The 24,310-nt window shown below is 56.7% G+C and overlaps 1 protein-coding gene across 1 annotated transcript; it reads right to left on the reverse strand.

Moving 5' to 3' along the window:
• Positions 1 to 4,082: 4,082 nt before the first annotated feature.
• LOC145340556 (NACHT, LRR and PYD domains-containing protein 12-like) lies at positions 4,083 to 24,107 on the reverse strand. Its single transcript, XM_080185028.1, has 9 exons — positions 24,070 to 24,107; positions 18,968 to 19,098; positions 14,970 to 16,746; positions 13,559 to 13,645; positions 11,802 to 11,972; positions 7,648 to 7,818; positions 6,254 to 6,424; positions 4,640 to 4,807; positions 4,083 to 4,182 (listed from the first exon to the last, which is right to left on the reverse strand). Exons 2-9 carry the CDS (start codon positions 18,981 to 18,983, stop codon positions 4,095 to 4,097), a joined length of 2,649 nt encoding a protein of 882 aa, XP_080041154.1. The 5' UTR covers positions 18,984 to 19,098; positions 24,070 to 24,107; the 3' UTR covers positions 4,083 to 4,094.
• Positions 24,108 to 24,310: the final 203 nt, after the last annotated feature.

The following is a 24,310-nucleotide window of genomic DNA, read 5'->3' on the forward strand; positions in this document are numbered from 1 at the left end:
CTGTCCCTGTCCTGGGAGTGTTTGATGGGGGGACAGTGTAGAGGGAGCTTTACTCTGTATCTAACCCCGTGCTGTCCCTGTCCTGGGAGTGTTTGATGGGGAGAGTGTAGAGGGAGCTTTACTCTGTATCTAACCCTGTGCTGTCCCTGTCCTGGGAGTGTTTGATGGGGGGACAGTGTAGAGGGAGCTTTACTCTGTATCTAACCCCGTGCTGTACCTGTCCTGGGAGTGTTTGATGGGGGGACAGTGTAGAGGGAGCTTTACTCTGTATCTAACCTCGTGCTGTACCTGTCCTGGGAGTGTTTGATGGTGGGGGACAGTGTAGAGGGAGCTTTACTCTGTATCTAACCCTGTGCTGTACCTGTCCTGGGAGTGTTTGATGGGGGGACAGTGTAGAGGGAGCTTTACTCTGTATCTAATCCCGTGCTGTACCTGTCCTGGGAGTGTTTGATGGGGGGACAGTGTAGAGGGAGCTTTACTCTGTATCTAACCCCGTGCTGTACCTGTCCTGGGAGTGTTTGATGGGGGGGACAGTGTAGAGGGAGCTTTACTCTGTATCTAACCCCGTGCTGTACCTGTCCTGGGAGTGTTTGATGGTGGGGGACAGTGTAGAGGGAGCTTTACTCTGTATCTAACCCCGTGCTGTACCTGTCCTGGGAGTGTTTGATGGTGGGGGACAGTGTAGAGGGAGCTTTACTCTGTATCTAACCCCGTGCTGTACCTGTCCTGGGAGTGTTTGATGGGGGGACAGTGTAGAGGGAGCTTTACTCTGTATCTAACCCCGTGCTGTACCTGTCCTGGGAGTGTTTGATGGGGGGGACAGTGTAGAGGATGCTTTACTCTGTATCTAACCCCGTGCTGTACCTGTCCTGGGAGTGTTTGATGGTGGGGGACAGTGTAGAGGGAGCTTTACTCTGTATCTAACCCTGTGCTGTACCTGTCCTGGGAGTGTTTGATGCGGGGACCGTGTAGAGGGAGCTTTACTCTGTATCTAACCCCGTGCTGTACCTGTCCTGGGAGTGTTTGATGCGGGGACCGTGTAGAGGGAGCTTTACTCTGTATCTAATCCCGTGCTGTACCTGTCCTGGGAGTGTTTGATGGGGGACAGTGTAGAGGGAGCTTTACTCTGTATCTAACCCCGTGCTGTACCTGTCCTGGAAGTGTTTGATGGGGGGACAGTGTAGAGGGAGCTTTACTCTGTATCTAACCCCGTACTGTACCTGTCCTGGGAGTGTTTGATGGGGGGGACAGTGTAGAGGGAGCTTTACTCTGTATCTAACCCCGTGCTGTACCTGTCCTGGGAGTGTTTGATGGGGGGGACAGTGTAGAGGGAGCTTTACTCTGTTTCTAACCCCGTGCTGTCCCTGTCCTGGGAGTGTTTGATGGGGGGACAGTGTAGAGGGAGCTTTACTCTGTATCTAACCCCGTGCTCTACCTGTCCTGGGAGTGTTTGATGGGGGACAGTGTCGAGGGAGCTTTACTCTGTATCTAACCCCGTGCTGTACCTGTCCTGGGAGTGTTTGATGAGGGGGACAGTGTAGAGGGAGCTTTACTCTGTATCTAACCCCGTGCTGTACCTGTCCTGGGAGTGTTTGATGGGGGGGACAGTGTAGAGGGAGCTTTACTCTGTATCTAACCCCGTGCTGTACCTGTCCTGGGAGTGTTTGATGGGGGGGACAGTGTAGAGGGAGCTTTACTCTGTATCTAACGCCGTGCTGTACCTGTCCTGGGAGTGTTTGATGAGGGGGACAGTGTAGAGGGAGCTTTACTCTGTATCTAACCCTGTGCTGTACCTGTCCTGGGAGTGTTTGATGGGGGGACAGTGTAGAGGGAGCTTTACTCTGTATCTAACCCCGTGCTGTACCTGTGCTGGGAGTGTTTGATGGGGACAGTGTAGAGGGAGCTTTACTCTGTATCTAACCCTGTGCTGTACCTGTCCTGGGAGTGTTTGATGGGGGGACAGTGTAGAGGGAGCTTTACTCTGTATCTAACCCTGTGCTGTACCTGTCCTGGGAGTGTTTGATGGGGGACAGTGTAGAGGGAGCTTTACTCTGTATCTAACCCCGTGCTGTACCTGTCCTGGGAGTGTTTGATGGGGGACAGTGTAGAGGGAGCTTTACTCTGTATCTAACCCCATGCTGTACCTGTCCTGGGAGTGTTTGATGGGGGGACAGTGTATAGGGAGCTTTACTCTGTATCTAACCCCGTGCTGTACCTGTCCTGGGAGTGTTTGATGGGGGACAGTGTAGAGGGAGCTTTACTCTGTATCTAACCCCGTGCTGTACCTGTCCTGGGAGTGTTTGATGGGGGACAGTGTATAGGGAGCTTTACTCTGTATCTAACCCCGTGCTGTACCTGTCCTGGGAGTGTTTGATGGGGGACAGTGTAGAGGGAGCTTTACTCTGTATCTAACCCCGTGCTGTACCTGTCCTGGGAGTGTTTGATGGGGACAGTGTCGAGGGAGCTTTACTCTGTATCTAACCCCGTGCTGTACCTGTCCTGGGAGTGTTTGATGGGGGGACAGTGTAGAGGGAGCTTTACTCTGTATCTGACCCCTGTATTTAAACCGTAAGTTTCTCAATCTTGACCCACCCCTAACTTCACATCCAATTCATGAACAGTTCTCACATTCTGTGGGGCATCTTGTCGATGGTACACATGGCTGTCACTGTGTGTCGGGGGTGGAGGGAGTGAGTGTTTGCGGTTCGTGTGTCGATCGAGCGGGGCTGTCCTGGTGAACCTTCTCCGCTCTCTCTCCAAAGCTTCCACCTCCCTCTGGTAGCGTGGTGACCAGAACTGCACACAATACTCCAGACGCAGTCTAACCAAAGGTCTATAAAGCTGCAACATAACTTGTTCACTCTGATACTCGATGCCCCAGTCCGTGAATGCGTGCTTGCTGTACGCCTTCTTCAAAACCTTCGCCATCTGTGTTGCCACGTTCAAGGATCCATGGACCTGTACACCCAGATCCCTCTGTATAAGAACCAGGAGCAGGAGTGGGCCATTGGTCCCCTCGAGCCTGCTCCCCCATTCAATAAGATCATGGCTGATCTTTTCATGGACTCAGCTCCACTTACCCGCCCGCTCACCATAACCCTTCATTCCTTTACAGGTCAAACATTTAGCTATCCTTGCCTTAAAAACGTTCAATGAGGGAGCCTCAACTGGGCCAGGAATTCCACAGATTCACAACCCTTTGTGTGAAGAAGTTCCTCCCCAACTCAGTCCTAAATCTGCTCCCCCTTATTTTGAGGCCATGCCTCTGGTTCTAGTTTCACCCACCAGTGGAAACAACTTCCCTGTTTCTATCTTATCTATTCCCTTCATAATCTTATATGGTTGATAGCTGATATCTGAAGCCTGACTGGTAGTTGAGGCTTGGGGCCTAGTTGATGGCTGAGATTTGAGGCCTGACTGTATTTGAACCTTGAGGCCTAGTTGGTAGTAAGAACTTGGGCCTAACCGGTAGTTGAGGTTTGGGGCTTGGCTGATACCTGGGGCCTGACTGGTAGTTGAGGCTTGAAGCCTTCTTGGTAGTTGGGAGCTGGGACCTACTTGGCAGTTGAGGCCTGAGACCTAGTTGGTAGTGAGATCGGGAGCCTGACTGGTAGTTGAGGATTGGGGCCTACTTGGTAGCTGCAGTTTGAGGCCTGACTGGTAGTTGAGGCCTGAGGCCTAGTTGTTAGTGAGATCAGAAGCCTGACTGGTAGTTGAGGATTGGGGCCTACTTGGTAGCTGCAGTTTGAGGCCTGACTGGTAGTTGAGGCCTGAGGCCTAGTTGGTAGTGAGATCAGAAGCCTGACTGGTAGTTGAGGATTGGGGCCTACTTGGTAGCTGCAGTTTGAGGCCTGACTGGTAGTTGAGGCCTGAGGCCTAGTTGATAGGTGGGAGCTGGGGCCTAGTTGGTATTTGGGATGTGGGAGCTGAGTGGTGGGCGAGACTTTGGGCCTAGTTAAGCGTCCTTGCGTGAGATCGAATTGACGTCCAAGTTGCCGGAAAGTTGTTCATCCGCGGACATCCACACAAAAAACTCGACACAGACAGAGCGGGAGGAGCGGAACCGTTTTTATTCAGGCCCGAGGTGGATGGTGCTAAACTTCTACCCTCGGCCCGCCTCCCGATTCGTTCATCAGGTCCAATCGATTCTTCCCGTCCTTCGTGAAGCGATTCCCCTTCAACCTTCAAAACCAGAAAAAAGGGGCAGGAATGTGATTCAAAATGGCCGCTGGGGGGGTGGTGGGGGGGGGTGTGTGTGGCCTGGTGGGGGAGTGGATGATGTGAACTTACCCCCGCGGACATCCGGAAACATTCCGCAATTCCCCCAAACATGCTGTGGGCCCAATAATCGGTCCTTAAGCCAAATCGCTCGCCCTCCAAATCATTGGCGTGTGGGATCTTGCTGTGCACAAAGTAGCTGCATCGTATCTGCCCTGCGCGGGTGTTTCTGCTCCACACGGGCCTCCTCCCCCCCTCTCCCCACACCCCACCATGGGGAACATTCTTTCTGAATCTACCCTGTCGAACCCTGTGTGAATTTTATAGGTTTCTATCAGATCCCCTCATCGATGCCCCACCCACCGTCACCCAGCTGTAGATGCCGCGCCCCCCCCCCCCCCCAGCTGGTGGGGGCCCTCACCGTATCTCCTCCAGTTGGGGGCAGGCCTCGATGAGGCCCTGGATGTCGCTGACTGACCGGTCGGTGAAGACGTTGCCCTGGAGATCGAGTGAGCGGAGTGAGGCCTTCCCGCTCAGGCTTGAGGTCAGCACCTCCGCGATGAAATCCGTCAGGCCGTTGGAGGCCAACCTGGTGGGGGAGGGAGGGAGGGGGTGGTCAAGGGAGAGTCAAAAAGGGCAACGATTGGCAAATGGTACCCAGCGCGCGCGGAACTGACTCTCACCCCCACCCCCCACCCCTTCCCCCCGGTTCCCCCAGATATCTCCCACACTTGAATTGCGAGGTGATGCATTTTGGTCGATTGAACCAGGGCAGGACTTACTCAGTTAATGGTAGGGCGTTGGGGAGAGTTACAGAACAAAGAGATCGAGGGGTACAGGTTCATAGCTCCTTGAAAGTGGAGTCACAGGTGGACAGAGTGGTGAAGAAGGCATTCGACATGCTTGGTTTCATCGGTCAGAACATTGAATACAGAAGTTGGGACGTCTTGTTGAAGTTGTACAAGACATTGGTAAGGCCACACTTGGAATACTGTGTACAGTTCTGGTCACCCTATTATAGAAAGGATATTATTAAACTAGAAAGAGTGCAGAAAAGATTTACTAGGATGCTACCGGGACTTGATGGATTGAGTTATAAGGAGAGGCTGGATAGACTGGGACCTTTTTTCTCTGGAGCGTAGAGGGGTGATCTTATAGAGGTCTATAAAATAATGAGGGGCACAGATCAGCTAGATAGTCAATATCTTTTCCCCAAAGGTAGGGGAGTCTAAAACTAGAGGGTATAGGTTTTAGGGGAGAGGGGAGAGGGTCCCGAGGGGCAATTTTTTCACCCAGAGGGTGGTGAGTGTCTGGAACGAGCTGCCAGAGGTAGTAGTAGAGATGGGTACAATTTTATCTTTTAAAAAGCATTTAGACAGTTACACGATGGGTATAGAGGGATATGGGCCAAATGTGGGCGATTGGGATTAGCTCACGGGTTTAAAAAAGAGGGAGGCGATGTGGACAAGTTGGGCGAGGGGCCTGTTTCCATGTTATAAACCTCTATGAAACACTGTGGGTGAGAGGTCAGGCCAACACAGCACTAGGCCCGAAACGAAGCCTGGGCCATCCCTGTGGTGTGTGCACCAGGCTCCACACCACGCCATGGGTGAGATATCAGGCTAACACAGCACTAGGCCCGAAACGAAGCCTGGGCCATCCCTGTGGTGTGTGCACCAGGGTCCGCACCACGCGATGGGTGAGATATCAGGCTAACACAGCACTAGGCCCGAGACGAAGCCTGGGCCATCCCTGTGGTGTGCGCACCAGGCTCCACACCACGCCATGGGTGAGATATCAGGCTAACACAGCACTAGGCCCGAAACGAAGCCTGAGACTTCCCTGCCCAGCAGCACCAGCGAGTGAGACAGCAAGCGAGCCCCAGGCTTTATTTCTGGCCTAGCGCCAAGTAAACCAAAATCTCCCCTGCTGTGTGGGGTACCGAGCTCAGGATGGATACAGCAGGAAAAGGCCAGGCTCCAGTTGCGGCCTAGTGCTGGATTGCCCCCACTCCGGTTCGGTGTTTCACTCTTACCCGAGTTTTTGTACCCCGCAGTGGGGTTTCCGCAGGGCTGTGCAGAGGTACTGGATCCCCAGGTCTCCCAGTCGATTCCCACTCAGGTCGATGGCGAGCAGGGACTTGCTCGAGGAGAGAACGGCGGAAAGTTCCGGGGCGCAGGCATCCGAGAGGTTATTATCGGCTAAACTGTGGAGAGTGGAGAGAGACCGAGGTGGAGAAACATCGAAACTCAAAACAGGAGGAGGCCATTCGGGAGGGAGGGAGAGGGAGGGAGGGAGAGAGAGAGAGGGAGGGAGAGAGGGAGAGGGAGGGACGGAGGGACGGAGAGGGAGGGACAGAGAGGGAGGGACAGAGAGGGAGGGACAGAGAGGGAGGGACAGAGAGGGAGGGACGAAGGGAGGGAGGGAGAGGGAGGGAGAGAGGGAGGGACAGAGGGAGGGAGGGATGGAGGGAGGGAGAGAGGGAGGGAGGGAGGGAGAGAGGGAGGGACGGAGAGGGAGGGAGAGAGGGAGGGACGGAGGGAGGGAGGGATGGAGGGAGGGAGAGAGAGGGAGGGAGAGGGAGGGAGGGAGGGAGGGAGGGAGGGAGGGAGGGAGAGGGATGGAGGGAGGGAGGGAGGGAGGGAGGGAGGGGGAGGGAGGGAGGGAGAGGGAGGGAGGGAGGGACGGAGAGAGGGACAGAGGGAGGGAGAGGGAGGGAGGGAGGGAGGGATGGAGGGAGGGAGAGAGAGGGAGGGAGGGACGGAGAGGGAGGGACGGAGAGGGAGGGACGGAGAGGGACGGAGAGAGGGAGGGAGGGAGAGGGAGGGAGAGAGGGAGGGAAGGAGAGGGAGGGAGAGAGAGGGAGGGACGGAGAGGGAGGGAGGGGGGGACAGAGAGAGGGACGGAGGGAGGGAGGGAGGGACAGAGGGAGGGAGAGGGAGGGAGGGAGAGGGAGGGACGGAGAGGGAGGGACGGAGAGGGAGGGAGGGAGAGGGACGGCGAGAGAGGGACGGAGAGGGAGGGAGGGGGGGAGGGAGGGAGAGGGAGGGACGGAGAGGGAGGGACGGAGAGGGAGGGAGGGAGAGGGAGGGACGGAGAGGGAGGGAGGGAGGGAGGGGGAGGGACGGAGAGGGAGGGAGGGACAGAGAGGGAGGGTGGGAGGGAGGCAGGGAGGGAGGGATGGAGAGGGAGGGAGAGGGAGGGAGGGACGGAGAGGGAGAGAGGGAGGGACGGAGAGGGAGGGAGGGAGGGAGGGAGAGGGAGGGACGGAGAGGGAGGGACGGAGACGGAGGGAGAGAGAGGGAGGGACGGATGGAGAGGGAGGGAGGGGCAGAGGGGGATACGGCAGGGGTAGTGGGTGTTACTCCCACACTGAGCAGGGCTGGACCCGGGGGTGGGGGTGGGGGTGGGGGTGGGGGACACACTCACTGTAACGCCTGCAGTTTGCAGTCTGGACTCTGCAGGGCGACACTGAGGCCGATGGTTCCGGAATCTCCCAGTCTGTTCCCACTGATATCCAGATCGACAAGAGGCGCATCGGCTCCGAGCAGGCAGGACAGATCACCCACACAACCCGGGGACAGAGCGTTCCCACACACACTGCACACAGAGAGAGAGAGAGAGAGTATAACACACACACAGTCACAAACCCCCCCCACAGAGCAGCACCCCCTCAGCACTGACCCTCTGACAGTGCGGCACCCCCTCAGCACTGACCCTCTGACAGTGCAGCACTCCCTCAGCACTGACCCTCTGACAGTGCAGCACTCCCTCAGCACTGACCCTCTGACAGTGCGGCACTCCCTCAGCACTGACCCTCTGACAGTGCGGCACTCCCTCAGCACTGACCCTCTGACAGTGCGGCACTCCCTCAGTACTGACCCTCTGACAGTGCGGCACTCCCTCAGTACTGACCCTCTGACAGTGCGGCACTCCCTCAGCACTGACCCTCTGACAGTGCGGCACTCCCTCAGCACTGACCCTCTGACAGTGCGGCACTCCCTCAGCACTGACCCTCTGACAGTGCGGCACTCCCTCAGTACTGACCCTCTGACAGTGCGGCACTCCCTCAGCACTGACCCTCTGACAGTGCGGCACTCCCTCAGCACTGACCCTCTGACAGTGCGGCACTCCCTCAGCACTGACCCTCTGACAGTGCGGCACTCCCTCAGTACTGACCCTCTGACAGTGCGGCACTTCTTCATGTTGTTAGTATTGGTAAAACTAATAAAAATTTTAACAGTCTAAGAGGTGGAATTATTACAAGGTCCTTTGAGAATGTTGTGTTTTTTCATTGCTGAGGGAGTTAAACAAATGCAGGTCCATATTGAGAATACAGACTGAAACGTTTTCTCCAAACAGCGGGATTGCCTATGTAACAGGCTTCAGGCATTTGAATATTTGAATTTGAGCCAGTTTAAATTAGGCACTTTGCTCCCAGCAACCTATTAGGTTTCAAATTGATGGTTTGGTAAGCTGAGAACTAATCCTATTGCGTGAAATACTGATGTGTCATCAGGAGTGTCAGAGATTGGGAGTGGGGAGGGGGGAGGTCAGGGAGACAACTGGGCAGAGCAGCTGCCTCTTGTCACTCCTCCAGAGAGAGAGAGACAGAGACAGGGACAGAGACAGGGAGACAGAGAGAGAGAGAGACAGAGAGAGAGAGAGACAGAGAGAGAGAGAGACAGACAGAGAGATACGGACTTGTCGGCTCCCGTAGCTATATTAATGTCTTAAAAGAAAGCCTGATCTGAATAGTGAAGAGAGGAAAAGAGGACAGAAGATTCCAGGTGACGACAAATCTGGTTGTAATTTAGCGAGTGACTAAAAATTTGACTTATTTGTTACTAAGTGAGAATTGTATTTATCTAAATTGCATTCTGTTAGAATAATGTTTTATCCGGTTTGTTAATAAAGAACAAAGAAAATTCCAGCACAGGAACAGGCCCTTTGGCCCTCTGAGCCTGCACCGACCATGCTGCCCGACTGAAATAAAACCCTCTATGCTTTCGGGGACCATATCCCTCTATTCCCATCTCATTCAGGTACTTGTCCAGATGCCCCTTAAAAGTCACTATCGTATCTGCTTCCACTCCCTTCCCTGGCAGTGAGTTCCAGACACCCACCATCCTCTGTGTAAAAAACATCTGCCTCGTACATCTCCTTTAAACCTTGCCCCTCTCACCTTAAACCTGTGCCCCCCCGCGTAATTGACTCTTCCACCCTGGGAAAAAGCTTCTGACTATCCACTCTGTCCATGCCCCTCATAATCTTGTAGACTTCTATCAGGTCTCCCCTCAACCTCCGTCGCTCCAGTGAGAACAAACCAAGTTTCTCCAACCTCTCCTCATAGCTAACGCCCTCCGTACCAGGGGCAACATCCTGGTAAATCTTTTCTGTACCCTCTCCAAAGCCTCCACATCCTTCTGGTAGTGTGGCGACCAGAATTGAACACTATATTTCCAAGTGCGGCCTCACTAAGGTTCTATAAAGCTGCAACATGACTTGCCAATTTTTAAACTCAATGCCCCGGCCGATGAAGGCAAGCATGCCGTATGCCTTCTTGACTACCTTCTCCACCTTCATTGCCACTTTCAGTGACCTGTGTACCTGTACACCCAGATCCCTCTGCCTATCAATACTCTTAAGGGTTCTGCCATTTACTGTATATTTCCTATCTGTATTAGACCTTCCAAAATACATTCCCTCACATTTATCCAGATTAAACTCCAACCGCCATCTCTCTGCCCAAGTCTCCAACCGATCTATATCCTGCTGTATCCTCTGATGGTCCTCATCGCTATCCGCAAATCCACCAACCTTTGTGTCAGCCGCAAACTTACTAATCAATCCAGTTTCTTCTTCCAATAGTGAATGAGTTAGGTGAAGTGTTACTTGCTGGTTTTACAGAGCGATTCCACTCTAGTTATTCAAGTCCATAAAACACAAAGGAGCAGAACGAGACCACTCAGCCCATCGTGTCTGCTCCCCCATTCAATCATGGCTGATATTTTTCTCATCCCCCATTCTCCTGCCTTTTCCCCATAATCCCTGATCCCCTTATTAATCAGGGACCTGTCTATCTCTGTCTTAAAGGATTGTCCCTCTAGCCTGAGGTCGTTCCCTCTGGTTCTAGTTTTGCCCACTCGTGGAGACACCCTCCCCGTGTCCACTCTATCCAGGGCCTCGCAGTATCCTGTAAGTTTCACGATGATACCCCCCCAGCGTTGCTGAAACACAGATCATATTATTTCTCACACTCACTTTAATAGATAAGAACTAGGAGCAGGAGTGGGCCATTGGTCCCCTCGAGCCTGCTCCCCCATTCAATAAGATCTTGGCTGATCTTTTCATGGACTCAGCTCCACTTACCCGCCCGCTCACCATAACCCTTCATTCCTTTACAGGTCAAACATTTAGCTATCCTTGCCTTAAAAACGTTCAATGAGGGAGCCTCAACTGGGCCGGGAATTCCACAGATTCACAACCCTTTGTGTGAAGAAGTTCCTCCCCAACTCAGTCCTAAATCTGCTCCCCCTTATTTTGAGGCCATGCCCCTGGTTCTAGTTTCACCCACCAGTGGAAACAACTTCCCTGTTTCTATCTTATCTATTCCCTTCATAATCTTATATGTTTCTATAAGATCTCCCCTCATTCTTCTGAATTCCAATGAGTATAGCCCCAGTCTCTCCTCATAAGCCAACCCCCTCAACTCCAGAATCAACCTAGTGAATCTCCTCTGCAGCCCCTCCAGTGCCAGTATATCCTTTCTCAAGTAAGGAGACCAAAACTGTACACAGTACTCCAGGTGTGGCCTCACCAGCACCTTTACAGCTGCAACATAACCTCACTGTTTTTAAACTCCATCCCTCTGGCAATGAAGGACAAAATCCCATTTGCCTTCTTCATTACCTGCAAACCAACTCCTTGAGATTCCTGCACAAGGACACCCAGATCCCTCTGCACAGCAGCATGCTGCAATCTTTTACCATTTAAATAATAGTCCATTTTGCCGTTATTTCTACCAAAATGGATGACCTCACATTTACTAACATTGTACTCAATCTGCCAGACCCTCGCCCACTCACTTAGACTATCTATATCCCTTTGCAGACTTCCAGCATCCTCTGCACACTTTGCCCTTCCGCTCATCTTAGTGTCGTCTGTGAGTTGTGACACACACTACCCTTGGTCTCCAACTCCGAATCATCGAAGTAAATCGTAAACAATTGTGGAATTTTTGACCTGCTTTAGCGTCACGTTTTTGTGAATGACCCCAGTGAAGTGGTTCCTCTCGGCAAGAGCGATCACAACACGCTCGACCTTCACATTCAGTTTGAGGGTGAGAAACGTGGGTCTGAGTTGAGTGCCTTAAACCGAAATAACGAAATGGACACAAAGACAGAGGTGGGGGAGGAAGTGGGTAAGTAGCGCTGAGGGGTAGCGAGTATCGATCCAGCCGTACTGTCCACTCCTGTTCACACTATTGGTCCACGACACTACAATACTTGACGATCTTTGAGCCGTGCTTGTCCCTCCCGGTCCCCACGCTGTCCCACGTCAAACACAAAGTCCACACTTACTCCAGCCTCCGCAGTTTGCAGCCGGGAGCTCTCAGCGCCACGCTCAGGCTTTTCAGGCCTACATCGCCCAGGCTGTTGGCCCGTAGCTGGAGGTTCCTCAGTGACTCACCGCCGGATAGGGAGGCGGCAAATTCTCGCACCCCGACCTCCGACAGACCATTATTGACCATCCTGTCAGGGGAGAGCAAACAAATTTATCATCAGGCCCATCACCAAATGGAGGCCCCTTCTCCAGCCTGTTACACGGGAACAGGAGGAGGCCATTCAGCCCCTTCTCCAGCCTGTTACACAGGAACAGGAGGCCATTCTGCCCCTTCTCCAGCCTGTTACACAGGAACAGGAGGAGGCCATTCTGCCCCTTCTCCAGCCTGTTACGCAGGAACAGGAGGAGGCCATTCAGCCCCTTCTCCAGCCTGTTACACAGGAACAGGAGGAGGAGGCCATTCAGCCCCTTCTCCAGCCTGTTACACAGGAACAGGAGGAGGAGGCCATTCAGCCCCTTCTCCAGCCTGTTACACGGGAACAGGGGGAGGCCATTCAGCCCCTTCTCCAGCCTGTTACACGGGAACAGGAGGAGGCCATTCAGCCCCTTCTCCAGCCTGTTACACAGGAACAGGAGGAGGCCATTCAGCCCCTTCTCCAGCCTGTTACACGGGAACAGGAGGAGGCCATTCAGCCCCTTCTCCAGCCTGTTACACAGGAACAGGAGGAGGCCATTCAGCCCCTTCTCCAGCCTGTTACACAGGAACAGGAGGAGGCCATTCAGCCCCTTCTCCAGCCTGTTACACAGGAACAGGAGGAGGAGGCCATTCAGCCCCTTCTCCAGCCTGTTACACGGGAACAGGAGGAGGAGGCCATTCAGCCCCTTCTCCAGCCTGTTACACAGGAACAGGAGGAGGCCATTCTGCCCCTTCTCCAGCCTGTTACACGGGAACAGGAGGAGGAGGCCATTCTGCCCCTTCTCCAGCCTGTTACACAGGAACAGGAGGAGGCCCCATTCAGCCCCTTCTCCAGCCTGTTACACAGGAACAGGAGGAGGCCATTCAGCCCCTTCTCCAGCCTGTTACACAGGAACAGGAGGAGGCCATTCAGCCCCTTCTCCAGCCTGTTACACGGGAACAGGAGGAGGCCCCATTCAGCCCCTTCTCCAGCCTGTTACACGGGAACAGGAGGAGGAGGCCATTCAGCCCCCTTCTCCAACTCATTCTCCTGATTCTCCCCACCCTTCCCCCCCCGATATCCCTCGATCCCTTTAGCCCCAAGAGCGATATCTAATTTCTTCCTGAAATCACACAACGTTTTGGCCTCAACTACTTTCTATGGGAATGAATTCCACACATTCCCCACCCTCTGGGTGAAGAAATTTCCCCTCCCCTCAGTTCTAAAAGGTTTCCCCCTTATCCTCAAACTCTGACCCCTAGTTCTGGACTCCCCCCCAACTCCACCATCGGGGGACATTCTTTCTGAATCTACCCTGTCTCTACTTTCTCAGAAGACTAAGGAAATTTGGCATGTCCGCTCCGACTCTCACCAACTTTTACAGATGCCCCCATAGAAAGCATTCTTTCTGGTTGGATCACAGCTCGGTCTGGGATCCTGCTCTGCCCAAGACCGCAAGGAACTACAAAAGGGTTGTGAATGTAGCCCCCAATCCCATCACACAAACCAGCCTCCCATCCATTGACTCTGTCTACACTTCCCGGAGGGGGGGATGGGAGAGAGCAGGGGAGGGGGGACGGGGGTCGTTTGGAACTTACACCAGCGTCTCCACTTTGCATTTGGGTCTGTTCAGGGCGGCGGCCAGGATCGAGACCCCTCGGTCACCAAGATTGACGTTTATCAGCCTGAGGGCACAGGAAGAGGGACAATGGTGAGGGGGGGGGGGGGGGTGGGTGAGGGCGCACAGACATTGTCCCCTCGGTTCCTCCTCCCCACACCCCCAAATCTGCCAGCGATGCCCCCCTCCGGCCCCCATCTCGTGGAGGGAGGGAGGTGAGGCTGCAAATGGGCAAGGTGACCGGGGACGGGGGCCCGGGGCCGGGCGTGGACCAGGCCCGGCGAGCGGGGACCAGGCCCGGCGAGCGGGGACCAGGCCCGGCGAGCGGGGACCAGGCCCGGCGAACTGGGACAAGGCCCGGCGAGCGGGGACCAGGCCCGGCGAGCGGGGACCAGGCCCGGCGAGCGGGGACAAGGCCCGGCGAGCGGGGACAATGCCCGGCGAGCGGGGACCAGGCCCGGCGAACTGGGACAAGGCCCGGCGAGCGGGGACCAGGCCCGGCGAGCGGGGACCAGGCCCGGCGAGCGCGGACAAGGCCCGGCGAGAGGGGACCAGGCCCGGCGAGAGGGGACAAGGCCCGGCGAGCGGGGACAAGGCCCGGCGAGCGGGGACCAGGCCCGGCGAGCGCGGACAAGGCCCGGCGAGAGGGGACCAGGCCCGGCGAGAGGGGACCAGGCCCGGCGAGCGCGGACAAGGCCCGGCGAGCGCGGACAAGGCCCGGCGAACTGGGACCAGGCCCGGCGAGCGGGGACCAGGCCCGGCGAGCGCGGACAAGGCCCGGCGAGCGGGGACCAGGCCCGGCGAACTGGGACAAGGCCCGGCGAGCGGGGACCAGGCCCGGCGAGCGGGGACCAGGCCCGGCGAACTGGGACAAGGCCCGGCGAACTGGGACAAGGCCCGGCGAACTGGGACAAGGCCCGGCGAACTGGGACAAGGCCCGGCGAGCGGGGACAAGGCCCGGCGAACTGGGACAAGGCCCGGCGAACTGGGACAAGGCCCGGCGAGCGGGGACAAGGCCCGGCGAACTGGGACAAGGCCCGGCGAACTGGGACAAGGCCCGGCGAGCGGGGACAAGGCCCGGTGAGCGGGGACAAGGCCCGGCGAACTGTGACCAGGCCCGGCGAACTGTGACCAGGCCCGGCGAACTGGGACAAGGCCCGGCGAACTGGGACAAGGCCCGGCGAGCGGGGACAAGGCCCGGTGAGCGGGGACAAGGCCCGGCGAACTGTGACCAGGCCCGGCGAGCGGGGACACGGCCCGGCGAGCGGGGACACGGCCCGGCGAGCGCGGATAAGGCCCGGCGAGCGCGGATAAGGCCCGGCGAGCGCGGATAAGGCCCGGCGAGCGCGGACAAGGCCCGGCGAGCGGGGAAACGAGCCGAGCTGACGTACCTGAGGCTCCTGCAGCGATGGAGAGCAGGGCCCAGTCGGAGCAGGCCCTCTCCGGTGATCTGGCAGTTCTCCAGGTCCAGCTCCTGCAGGGTCTCACAGAGCTGGATGAGCGAGGCGAGGACGGCACAGTCCATGGAGGTGAGGCCGAGGGCTGGCTGGCAGGTCCCGGGACCCTCCCCCAGCCTCAGGGCCCCCAGCGAGCCCAGGCTGGACAGCACCAGCTTCTTGCTCTGGGTCTCCAGGAGCTCGGAGAGGGCGTCCCTCAGCCCGGGCCCGTTCCTCTCCCCTTTCTCCAGGATCTGGGCCTTGAGCCAGGCTGCGGCCTGGGCGGCGGCTGGGGCCTGGAGCTGGCCCAGGACCTCCTCCAGGGGGCGGCCCGCCCCGGGGGTGGAGAGGCCGGCCACGAAGCGGAGGAACAGCTGGTAGCGGCCGTCGGGTTGGCACCGGGCCTGCGTCAGGAGGTCGGGCAGGCTCCGGCCTACTTGGGGGCCGAGGTAGAGGGCCAGGGCGGCCAGGGCGTCCTGCACGGCCGGGTGGCGGAAGGCGTGGGTGCCCACCCCTCCGTCAGGCCCGGCTCCGAGGGCCTCATCCCCAACCAGCACCTCGGCGAGGAACCCCTCAGCGAACTGAGCGGCCTTGAGCTTGTGGGTGGCCAACATGTCTGCGGAGAAGAGGGCAGGGCCGCCCCTGGCCAGGGCATCCAGTGCCAGTTTGCCCAGCTTGAGGAAGGTGTCCCGGGGGTTGGCGATGGCGCGGCCGTACCCCCTCACCACCTGGAGCAGGTAACGGGTCATCAGCTGGGTCAGGCTCCTGGGCAGCTGGGGGGTGGCAGAGGTGCCCGGGAGGCTCGATCCGGCCCGCTGTGCCAACCCCGGGCCCAGTGAGGCAGCAGCCAGCTGGCAGGCCAGAGGCTCGTGGCCCAGGGAGGCGAGTACAGGGCCTTGGGCCTCCAGGTGGCCCAGGACGTCCTCCGCCAAGCGGGCGCTGCCCAGGAAGGTGGCAAGGTGACTCCTGCGCTCTGGGGGCGGGAAGCCCAGGATGGAGGCCCAGGCATCCACCGTTCCGGCCTCCTGCAGGCGACGCAGGGCTGAGGGGCGGCCTGTGATGAGGACCGTGGAGCCGGGGAGGGTGGCACCCCTCAACAAGGCCCCCACGATGCCCGCGACCTCATCCTCCTCCTCCAGGGAGCCTCCGGCCAACTCCAGAGGGGGCCCGAACTCGTCCAAGCCGTCCAACAGGAAGAGGAGGCCCTCGTCCAGGCTCCAGAGCGTGTCCGCCACACCTCCCAAGTGGGGCCAGGCGTGGGTCAGCAGGTCCCGCAGGCCGCTCGGCCTCCCCAGCCGAGGGTTGAGGTCGCGAAAGCGCAACGGAAAGACAAAGCGGAACTGGGAGTAACTGCGGCGGCAGGCCCAGTCCCGGGCCTGCTTCTGCACCACGGTGCTCTTCCCCGACCCGGCCACCCCCGACAGGGCCACTCTCGGGCCCCGGCTGACCCCTGACCCCTGGCGGACACCCCGGGACAGCAGGAGGCCCAGGTGGACGGGACGCAGGGCTCCGGAACGCAGAGCCGCCCAGTTCTCCTCCTCCAGCCGCCACTTGGCGGACACGTCGTGCTCGCTCGCCGATCCGGACCCCCCGACCGTCTCCACGATGGTGATATCGGTGTAACCCTCGTCCAGCGGAACGGAGCGGGGTTTCCCCTGGCGCCCAGGCTGGGGAAGGAGGCCCATCCACTCCGTCTCCCTCAGCAGGAACTCCCGATGGAAACACTCAACCTCTGGAACAGGAGCAGAAAAGAGAGAATCAGTGAGGCACTGACCCTCTGACAGTGCGGCACTCCCTCAGCACTGACCCTCTGACAGTGCGGCACTCCCTCACTGACCCTCTGACAGTGCGGCACTCCCTCAGCACTGACCCTCTGACAGTGCGGCACTCCCTCAGCACTGACCCTCTGACAGTGCGGCACTCCCTCAGCACTGACCCTCTGACAGTGCGGCACTCCCTCAGCACTGACCCTCTGACAGTGCGGCACTCCCTCAGTACTGACCCTCTGACAGTGCGGCACTCCCTCAGCACTGACCCTCTGACAGTGCGGCACTCCCTCAGCACTGACCCTCTGACAGTGCGGCACTCCCTCAGCACTGACCCTCTGACAGTGCGGCACTCCCTCAGTACTGACCCTCTGACAGTGCGGCACTCCCTCAGTACTGACCCTCTGACAGTGCGGCACTCCCTCAGCACTGACCCTCTGACAGTGCGGCACTCCCTCAGCACTGACCCTCTGACAGTGCGGCACTCCCTCAGCACTGACCCTCTGACAGTGCGGCACTCCCTCAGTACTGACCCTCTGACAGTGCGGCACTCCCTCAGCACTGACCCTCTGACAGTGCGGCACTCCCTCAGTACTGACCCTCTGACAGTGCAGCACTCCCTCAGTACTGACCCTCTGACAGTGCGGCACTCCCTCAGCACTGACCCTCTGACAGTGCGGCGCTCCCTCAGCACTGACCCTCTGACAGTGCGGCACTCCCTCAGCACTGACCCTCTGACAGTGCGGCACTCCCTCAGCACTGACCCTCTGACAGTGCGGCGCTCCCTCAGCACTGACCCTCTGACAGTGCGGCACTCCCTCTGCACTGACCCTCTGACAGTGCGGCGCTCCCTCTGCACTGACCCTCTGACAGTGCGGCGCTCCCTCAGCACTGACCCTCTGACAGTGCGGCGCTCCCTCAGCACTGACCCTCTGACAGTGCGGCACTCCCTCAGCACTGACCCTCTGACAGTGCGGCACTCCCTCAGCACTGACCCTCTGACAGTGCGGCGCTCCCTCAGCACTGACCCTCTGACAGTGCGGCACTCCCTCAGCACTGACCCTCTGACAGTGCGGCGCTCCCTCTGCACTGACCCTCTGACAGTGCGGCACTCCCTCAGCACTGACCCTCTGACAGTGCGGCGCTCCCTCAGCACTGACCCTCTGACAGTGCGGCACTCCCTCAGCACTGACCCTCTGACAGTGCGGCACTCCCTCAGCACTGACCCTCTGACAGTGCGGCGCTCCCTCAGCACTGACCCTCTGACAGTGCGGCACTCCCTCAGCACTGACCCTCTGACAGTGCGGCGCTCCCTCTGCACTGACCCTCTGACAGTGCGGCACTCCCTCAGCACTGACCCTCTGACAGTGCGGCGCTCCCTCAGCACTGACCCTCTGACAGTGCGGCACTCCCTCAGCACTGACCCTCTGACAGTGCGGCACTCCCTCAGCACTGACCCTCTGACAGTGCGGCACTCCCTCAGCACTGACCCTCTGACAGTGCGGCACTCCCTCAGTACAGCCTCAGTCTTGAGATCCGTGCAGTGAGACCCCCCTCAGTCCCACCCCCACCAATGGCCCCTTGACAAGGTGTAGGGATGAGCCACCATTTTGTACCCCAGGGTAAGATGCCCTCAAGCGTTTCGCGGGGGCGGCCCTGTTACTGTGGGCCTGGAGTGACCCATAGCAAACCCGCACCGTCTCCCTTCCCCTTGCTCTGGTCACGGGCCGAGTTTTGGGGTCCTTCCCGGGGCAGGAGGAGAGGTCACATTCAAGGCGAGGGTCAAGGGTCATGAGGTCAACGTCTCTGCTCGGTTGAGAAGGGGAGAGGTCGGGAACTGGGGTCAGGGGGAGAGCGGGAGGGTCAGGGCCAGGGGTCAACGGTCAGGCTTTCTGTGGGTGGGGTCACAGTGTAGGCCCCTCGGGTGGGGAGGGGTTAGAGTCAAGGGTCACAATCTGGTTGGGTCTCCCAGATTCTGACTCAGGATTGCGATGGAAGGGGTTGGGGCCTCTTCTTTGGGAACGGAGTTGGGAACTAGGCCCCGAAGCCTGACTACCACTTGCCCAGGAGTCTGGCACCGGGAAGTGGCATCGCGATGACGCCCTCCCAGACATACAGGGCAGGGAGAGTGGCCAGTCCCACGCCAACTCTATTGGCCAACCAGGTCTCACCTTCTCCAGGGCTCACCTTGGAGGCTGGACATGGCAGTAAACAGGGTTGAGGCCTCACTCTCAGGCCCGACCAGCTCAGGACGGGTTGTGTTTCTTCCACAGTCACCGGACGTTACCACGGAAAGGCCTCAGCCTGGGTTTGATCGCCTGGAATGACAGAAGGCAGCCAGTTAACCAGAGTCCCCTGGGCACCGAGGCCTCAACCAACCCATCCTCACAGTCACAGGCCCTCAGCACTCTCCTCACAGCAAAATTAAACCTCGGCCTACACTTCACCCTGAACGTTCGAAGCCTGGGCACTCGGCACCGACCCCCCGACAGTGCGGCACTCCCTCAGTACTGACCCTCTGACAGTGCGGCACTCCCTCAGCACTGACCCTCTGACAGTGTGGCACTCCCTCAGCACTGACCCTCTGACAGTGCGGCACTCCCTCAGCACTGACCCTCTGACAGTGCGGCACTCCCTCAGCACTGACCCTCTGACAGTGCGGCCCTCCCTCAGCACTGACCCTCTGACAGTGTGGCACTCCCTCAGCACTGACCCTCTGACAGTGTGGCACTCCCTCAGCACTGACCCTCTGACAGTGCGGCGCTCCCTCAGCACTGACCCTCTGACAGTGTGGCACTCCCTCAGCACTGACCCTCTGACAGTGCGGCACTCCCTCAGCACTGACCCTCTGACAGTGTGGCACTCCCTCAGCACTGACCCTCTGACAGTGCGGCACTCCCTCAGCACTGACCCTCTGACAGTGCGGCACTCCCTCAGCACTGACCCTCTGACAGTGCGGCACTCCCTCAGCACTGACCCTCTGACAGTGCGGCGCTCCCTCAGCACTGACCCTCTGACAGTGCGGCACTCCCTCAGCACTGACCCTCTGACAGTGCAGCACTCCCTCGGCACTGACCCTCTGACAGTGCAGCACTCCCTCAGCACTGACCCTCTGACAGTGCGGCACTCCCTCGGCACCGACCCTCTGACAGTGCAGCACTCCCTCAGCGCTGACCCTCTGACAGTGCAGCGCTCCCTCGGCACTGACCCTCTGACAGTGCGGCACTCCCTCAGCACTGACCCTCTGACAGTGCAGCGCTCCCTCGGCACTGACCCTCTGACAGTGCGGCACTCCCTCAGCACTGACCCTCTGACAGTGCCACACTCCCTCAGCACTGACCCTCTGACAGTGCGGCACTCCCTCAGCACTGACCCTCTGACAGTGCGGCACTCACTCGGCACCGACCCTCTGACAGTGCAGCGCTCCCTCGGCACCGACCCTCTGACAGTGCCACACTCCCTCGGCACCGACCCTCTGACAGTGGCGCTCCCTCGGCACCGACCCTCTGACAGTGCGGCGCTCCCTCGGCACCGACCCTCTGACAGTGCGGCGCTCCCTCGGCACCGACCCTCTGACAGTGGCGCTCCCTCGGCACCGACCCTCTGATAGTGTGGCGCTCCCTTGGCACTGACCCTCTGACAGTGCGGCGCTCCCTCAACACTGACTGTATCACTCACTGTCTGCGTCTGCCTCTCTCCGTCTCTCTCTCTCTACTCAGTCTAGTTTTCTAATCCTGGCCAACATTGGACAGGCCTGATCCCAGAGAGAAACGCAGATGGATGAATCCCAAAATTGTTTCAGTTTGGAAACACAGGAGTTTGGTTACTGAACAAGTTCGCACGAGTTCACTGATGAACTTTTCACACAAAGGATAAAATATTTCAGAAAGACCAACTGGTGAACCTCACTTCACCGGAATGAAGTTGGAAAGATCTCCCTTACGCTCCAGCATTGATTCAAATATAACTTAATTCCTTTCATCCATAAATACCCTTCCAGACACAAAAACCCAGTGAAGATTTACCATTATCTCAACACCATGGGCTGGCTCAGTTCCAAATCATCTTGTTCCAGTGGATTCCTGAGAATTCACTGGATGCTTTCTGATGTGAGGTTTCCCACTTTGGGAGCAGTAATCGGGAGACAGATTATTACTGGAACGGGTGTAAATTGAGAGGCGGATACTCAGCGAGACCTTGGAGTCCTCGTGTATCAGTCACTGTAAAGGAAGGATGGATGTGCTGGCCTTGGAGAGAGTCTGGAGGAGGTTCACAAGGTCCCGGGAATGAAAGGTTTGGAGTTTGGGGAACATTTGAGGGCTCAGGGTCTGTACTCAATGGAGTTTCGAAGGATGGGGGGGAATCTTGTTGAAACTTACAGAATACTGAGAGGCCTGGATAGACTGGACGTGGAGATGTTTCCATTAGTCGGAGAGTCTCGGATGCAAGGGCACAGCCTCTGAGTGAAGGGCTGCTTTGTCCTGGATGGTGTCGAGTTTCTCGAGTGTTGTTGGGAGCCGCTCCCATCCAGGCAAGTGGAGAGTATTCCATCACACTCCTGACTTGTGTCCTTGTAGATGGTGGACAGGTTTTGGGAAGGTGTCAGGAGGTGAGTTAGTCTCAGCAGGATCCCCAGCCTCTGACCTGCTCTGGGAGCCACTGTGTTTCTATGGCTGGGTCCCAGTTCAGTTTCTGGTCAGTGGTAACCCCCAGGATGTTGATTGTTGGAGGAGGGGGATGGAATTCACTGATGGTTATACCATTGAATATCGAGGAGGGGGGAGATGGTTAGACTGTTCCTTGTTGCAGATGGTCAGTGCCTGGGGCCTGTGTTAATGTCACCTGCTGTTTGTGAGCACAGAACCGGGATTAGGAGGAATTTCTTCAGCCAGAGGGTGGGGAATCTGAGGAACTCTTTGCCACAGAGGAGGCCGGGTCACTGAGTGTCTTTAAGACAGAGATAGATAGGTTCATGATTGGTAAGGGGGTCAAAGGTTACGGGGAGGAGAATAGGGTTGAGAAACTGATCAGTCATGGCAGAATGGATTTGATGGGCCGAATGGCCCAATTCTCCTCTATCTGATGGTCTCATGATGGTTCCACACTGCTCTCTCCCTTGTATCTCCCGATTTTTCACGTATTCTTGGGATGTTGGTTGCATCTTGCAAAGTATCTGTTCAACTCTCTCTAGTTCTCTGTTTGCCATAATTACTCCCACACTCTCACACTTCCAGGAGTTATTTTCTTTTGTACTGAGGCTATAATTTCGAGCTAACGTTCTCTCTCAGACTCTAATTTCTCCCTCCATGTTATTTGTTTAGTCACTCATCACTGCATTCTAAAATCAGTCTCAAACATCCCGCCTTTGCCACTAACCTTTGCGATCCCGTCGACCTTTTCCTTCGATTTGACACCTTCCTTGACTTGCTCAGATGGTGCATTTATTCCAGAGTCTTTCTTTTGGAAAGAATCCATCTTTGCAGAGTGGATTTAAATAATCAACGAATCTCCACCCTCCCAACCTTTAAACTATTTACCCGCTTCCTCCGCCACCTCTGTCTTTGTGTCCATTTCGTTATTTCAGTTTAAGGCACTCAGCTCAGACCCACGTTTCTCACCCTCAAACTGAATGTGAAGGTCGAGCGTGTTGTGATCGCTCTTGCCGAGAGGAACCACTTCACTGGGGGTCATTCACAAAAACATGACGCTAAAGCAGGTCAAAAATTCCACAATTGTTTACGATTTACTTCGATGATTCGGAGTTGGAGACCAAGTGTAGTGTGTGTCACAACTCACAGACGACACTAAGATGAGTGGAAGAGCAAAGTGTGCAGAGGATGCTGGAAGTCTGCAAAGGGATATAGATAGTCTAAGTGAGTGGGCGAGGGTCTGGCAGATTGAGTACAATGTTAGTAAATGTGAGGTCATCCATTTTGGTAGAAATAATGGCAAAATGGACCATTATTTAAATGGTAAAAAATTGCAGCATGCTGCTGTGCAGAGGGATCTGGGTGTCCTTGTGCAGGAATCTCAAGGAGTTGGTTTGCAGTTGCAGCAGGTAATTAAGAAGGCAAATGGGATTTTGTCCTTCATTGCTAGAGGGATGGAGTTTAAAAACAGTGAGGTTATGTTGCAGCTGTATAAGGTGCTGGTGAGGCCACACCTGGAGCACTGTGTACAGTTTTGGTCTCCTTACTTGAGAAAGGATATACTGGCACTGGAGGGGCTGCAGAGGAGATTCACTGGGTTGATTCTGGAGTTGAGGGGGTTGGCTTATGAGGAGAGACTGGGGCTATACTCATTGGAATTCAGAAGAATGAGGGGAGATCTTATAGAAACATATAAGATTATGAAGGAAATAGATAAGATAGAAACAGGGAAGTTGTTTCCACTGGTGGGTGAAACTAGAACCAGGGGCATGGCCTCAAAATAAGGGGGAGCAGATTTAGGACTGAGTTGGGGAGGAACTTCTTCACACAAAGGGTTGTGAATCTGTGGAATTCCTGGCCCAGTTGAGGCTCCCTCATTGAACATTTTTAAGGCAAGGATAGCTAAATGTTTGACCTGTAAAGGAATGGAGGGTTATGGTGAGCGGGCGGGTAAGTGGAGCTGAGTCCATGAAAAGATCAGCCAAGATCTTATTGAATGGGGGAGCAGGCTCGAGGGGACCAATGGCCCACTCCTGCTCCAAGTTCTTATACAAACAAAAAACGTTACTGATTTAAGTCTGGCAAGCCCCGAGAAACTGAACAAATATTTCTAAATGAACTCATCTCTCAGGTGAACATTGCGATTACATTTTAACAAAACTATTTAAAGATAAATATTACCCCTGATATTTGTGGAATCTTTATTAAAAAACACCCCTAATGTTTCATCAACACGACACAAAATGTACTCCCAAAATTAATTCCAACGTTTCACCTTCACTAATGACATTCTGATTTTAACTAAATTCAGAGTCAGTGCTGAGGGAGTGCCGCACTGTCAGAGGGTCAGTGCCGAGGGAGTGCCGCACTGTCAGAGGGTCAGTGCCGAGGGAGCGCCGCACTGTCAGAGGGTCAGTGCCGAGGGAGTGCCGCACTGTGAGAGGGTCAGTGCCGAGGGAGTGCCGCACTGTCAGAGGGTCGGTGCCGAGGGAGCGCTGCACTGTCAGAGGGTCGGTGCCGAGGGAGCGCCGCACTGTCAGAGGGTCGGTGCCGAGGGAGCGCCGCACTGTCAGAGGGTCAGTGCCGAGGGATGGAGTTGGGAAGCGGGAGATTTATGAAAAGCAGGGGAGAATAGCTTACCCGAGATGTTGGAATGAGGGGACAAAGACTGTTTTCCGTTAGCTGATGGTCGCTGGTGTCCTGTGCGTGTTGCAGGGAGCAGTAATCTCTGGTTCTCCTGTGTCTCTGAGGCTCTTTTCTCTGTGTGTGTATGAGGGTTTGTGTCCTCCTCGCTTCGTCGAACGCTGTGAGAGATGTCAGATCGTCCCGATAGGAATAAAACCTCTTTCCAGAGAGCATTCCCACCAGGACCACTGCCAAG

Source organism: Carcharhinus amblyrhynchos, unplaced genomic scaffold (assembly GCF_965287045.1).
Source record: "Carcharhinus amblyrhynchos unplaced genomic scaffold, sCarAmb.v2.hapA chromosome_1141, whole genome shotgun sequence".
Classification (NCBI taxonomy): domain Eukaryota; kingdom Metazoa; phylum Chordata; class Chondrichthyes; order Carcharhiniformes; family Carcharhinidae; genus Carcharhinus; species Carcharhinus amblyrhynchos.